Below are 2534 nucleotides of genomic sequence, written 5' to 3' on the forward strand. Positions count from 1 at the left end.
GAGATGAAGCTGGAACAGTTTGATGTTGTAAAGTTCATTTCTCGTGGGTCCTACTCCATTGTCTATGAGGCAGTCTACACACAGGGTGCTGACAACACCACCACCATCACCACCCAGACGTCTGCATTGAAGCGTGTTTTTCTGCAAAACCACGCCGCTATTCAATGTGCTCTTCGAGAACACCACATCCTCGTGCGTCTCGCTCAAGCGGGAGAACAATCATCATTTCTGGGCACTCTAATTCAAAGTTTTCGAATTTGCAGCTCTCCGACCTTTGTGATGCGTAAGGGAAGTGGCTTTGATCTGCAGGATGTGCTCGCAAATGTTGGCTTTCTCGGTGGGAAGGCTGCACGGTTTTATAGCTGCGAGATTATTTGTGGTCTGGAGCACCTTCACGCCATGCGTATCGTCAACTTAGACGTCAAACCCGCCAATATGCTTCTCTCAGATTCAGGCCACCTCTTTATCACGGATTTTGATCGCTCCTATGACATGAGTTGGGAGTCAGGACCCCCCAATAAGGCAGACTTCACTGCAACGCCCTTCTTCATGGCACCGGAGGTGAAAGCTAGAGTGGAAATCACCACGAAGGCGGATGTATGGAGCCTGGGCATTCTCATGGGCTGCATCATGTATGGATCCGTCACTGTGGAAAATTGGCTGAGCAATGGTCGCCACAGAGAAGGTCGTTTTCCAAAACTGTCCAAACCTCTACAGGACTTCTTCAAAGCCTGTCTCACACACGACCACAGAAGGCGTGTGGACATTGCCGGCGTCAAGTGTCTCGAATTGTACGAAGGCGTCAACTGGGAGGAGGTGAGGGTCTGTAACATGGAACCACCCTATCACCCTTCCGAGTTGCATCTCTCTGCTGCTTTGAAAGAATTCAACCTCGATCCTCACGACCCTCTGCTTCTCGAAGCCGCTTACGACACGAGCATGCCGCTGATCGACCGATGTCTTCGAGATACGCATGACGAGTGTAGAGTGCGTCGGTTGATCACAATACCACCAGACTACAAGAACCTGGCAAGAGCTGGCATGACACCCGAGAGGATTGATGGACTCTTCGCCAACTTCGACTTCAACAATCATCACATCCAATCCTCCGAAGCAGTCGATAAGAAGCAGACCATCAGCGCTGATGAAAACGTGTAATTCGAGTTAGGGCTGGGTGAAGTAGAAGGCTCTTTATCTCCACTGTGACGCAGTGCGTGACGCGGATGTGCCTTTCCGCCTGATGTGTCCGGGTAGAGGATGGATGCTTCACCTGCAATGGTGTGGCGAGTACCTCGTCTAATCTACCGTCACTGTGGACCCAACAATTTGGCCAGCGTGTTTTTCTGCAAAACCACGCCGCTATTCAATGTGCTCTTCGAGAACACCACATCCTCGTGCGTCTCGCTCAAGCGGGAGAACAATCATCATTTCTGGGCACTCTAATTCAAAGTTTTCGAATTTGCAGCTCTCCGACCTTTGTGATGCGTAAGGGAAGTGGCTTTGATCTGCAGGATGTGCTCGCAAATGTTGGCTTTCTCGGTGGGAAGGCTGCACGGTTTTATAGCTGCGAGATTATTTGTGGTCTGGAGCACCTTCACGCCATGCGTATCGTCAACTTAGACGTCAAACCCGCCAATATGCTTCTCTCAGATTCAGGCCACCTCTTTATCACGGATTTTGATCGCTCCTATGACATGAGTTGGGAGTCAGGACCCCCCAATAAGGCAGACTTCACTGCAACGCCCTTCTTCATGGCACCGGAGGTGAAAGCTAGAGTGGAAATCACCACGAAGGCGGATGTATGGAGCCTGGGCATTCTCATGGGCTGCATCATGTATGGATCCGTCACTGTGGAAAATTGGCTGAGCAATGGTCGCCACAGAGAAGGTCGTTTTCCAAAACTGTCCAAACCTCTACAGGACTTCTTCAAAGCCTGTCTCACACACGACCACAGAAGGCGTGTGGACATTGCCGGCGTCAAGTGTCTCGAATTGTACGAAGGCGTCAACTGGGAGGAGGTGAGGGTCTGTAACATGGAACCACCCTATCACCCTTCCGAGTTGCATCTCTCTGCTGCTTTGAAAGAATTCAACCTCGATCCTCACGACCCTCTGCTTCTCGAAGCCGCTTACGACACGAGCATGCCGCTGATCGACCGATGTCTTCGAGATACGCATGACGAGTGTAGAGTGCGTCGGTTGATCACAATACCACCAGACTACAAGAACCTGGCAAGAGCTGGCATGACACCCGAGAGGATTGATGGACTCTTCGCCAACTTCGACTTCAACAATCATCACATCCAATCCTCCGAAGCAGTCGATAAGAAGCAGACCATCAGCGCTGATGAAAACGTGTAATTCGAGTTAGGGCTGGGTGAAGTAGAAGGCTCTTTATCTCCACTGTGACGCAGTGCGTGACGCGGATGTGCCTTTCCGCCTGATGTGTCCGGGTAGAGGATGGATGCTTCACCTGCAATGGTGTGGCGAGTACCTCGTCTAATCTACCGTCACTGTGGACCCAACAATTTGGCC

At 51.1% G+C, this 2534-nt stretch overlaps 1 protein-coding gene across 1 annotated transcript; it reads left to right on the top strand. All coding sequences in view use genetic code 11, as the record gives it.

The window, feature by feature from the left end:
* Window positions 1–279: 279 nt before the first annotated feature.
* On the top strand, window positions 280–2360 carry EGR_11046 (Serine/threonine-protein kinase Sgk1; the record flags this gene model as incomplete). The annotated part of the gene is made up of 2 exons (XM_024500295.1): window positions 280–1154; window positions 1466–2360. 2 exons carry the CDS (start codon window positions 280–282, stop codon window positions 2358–2360), a joined length of 1770 nt encoding a protein of 589 aa, XP_024345291.1.
* Between the last annotated feature and the right edge of the window lie 174 nt (window positions 2361–2534).

The sequence above is a fragment of the Echinococcus granulosus genome (genome assembly GCF_000524195.1).
Source record: "Echinococcus granulosus chromosome Unknown EG_S00346, whole genome shotgun sequence".
Classification (NCBI taxonomy): Eukaryota; Metazoa; Platyhelminthes; class Cestoda; order Cyclophyllidea; family Taeniidae; genus Echinococcus; species Echinococcus granulosus.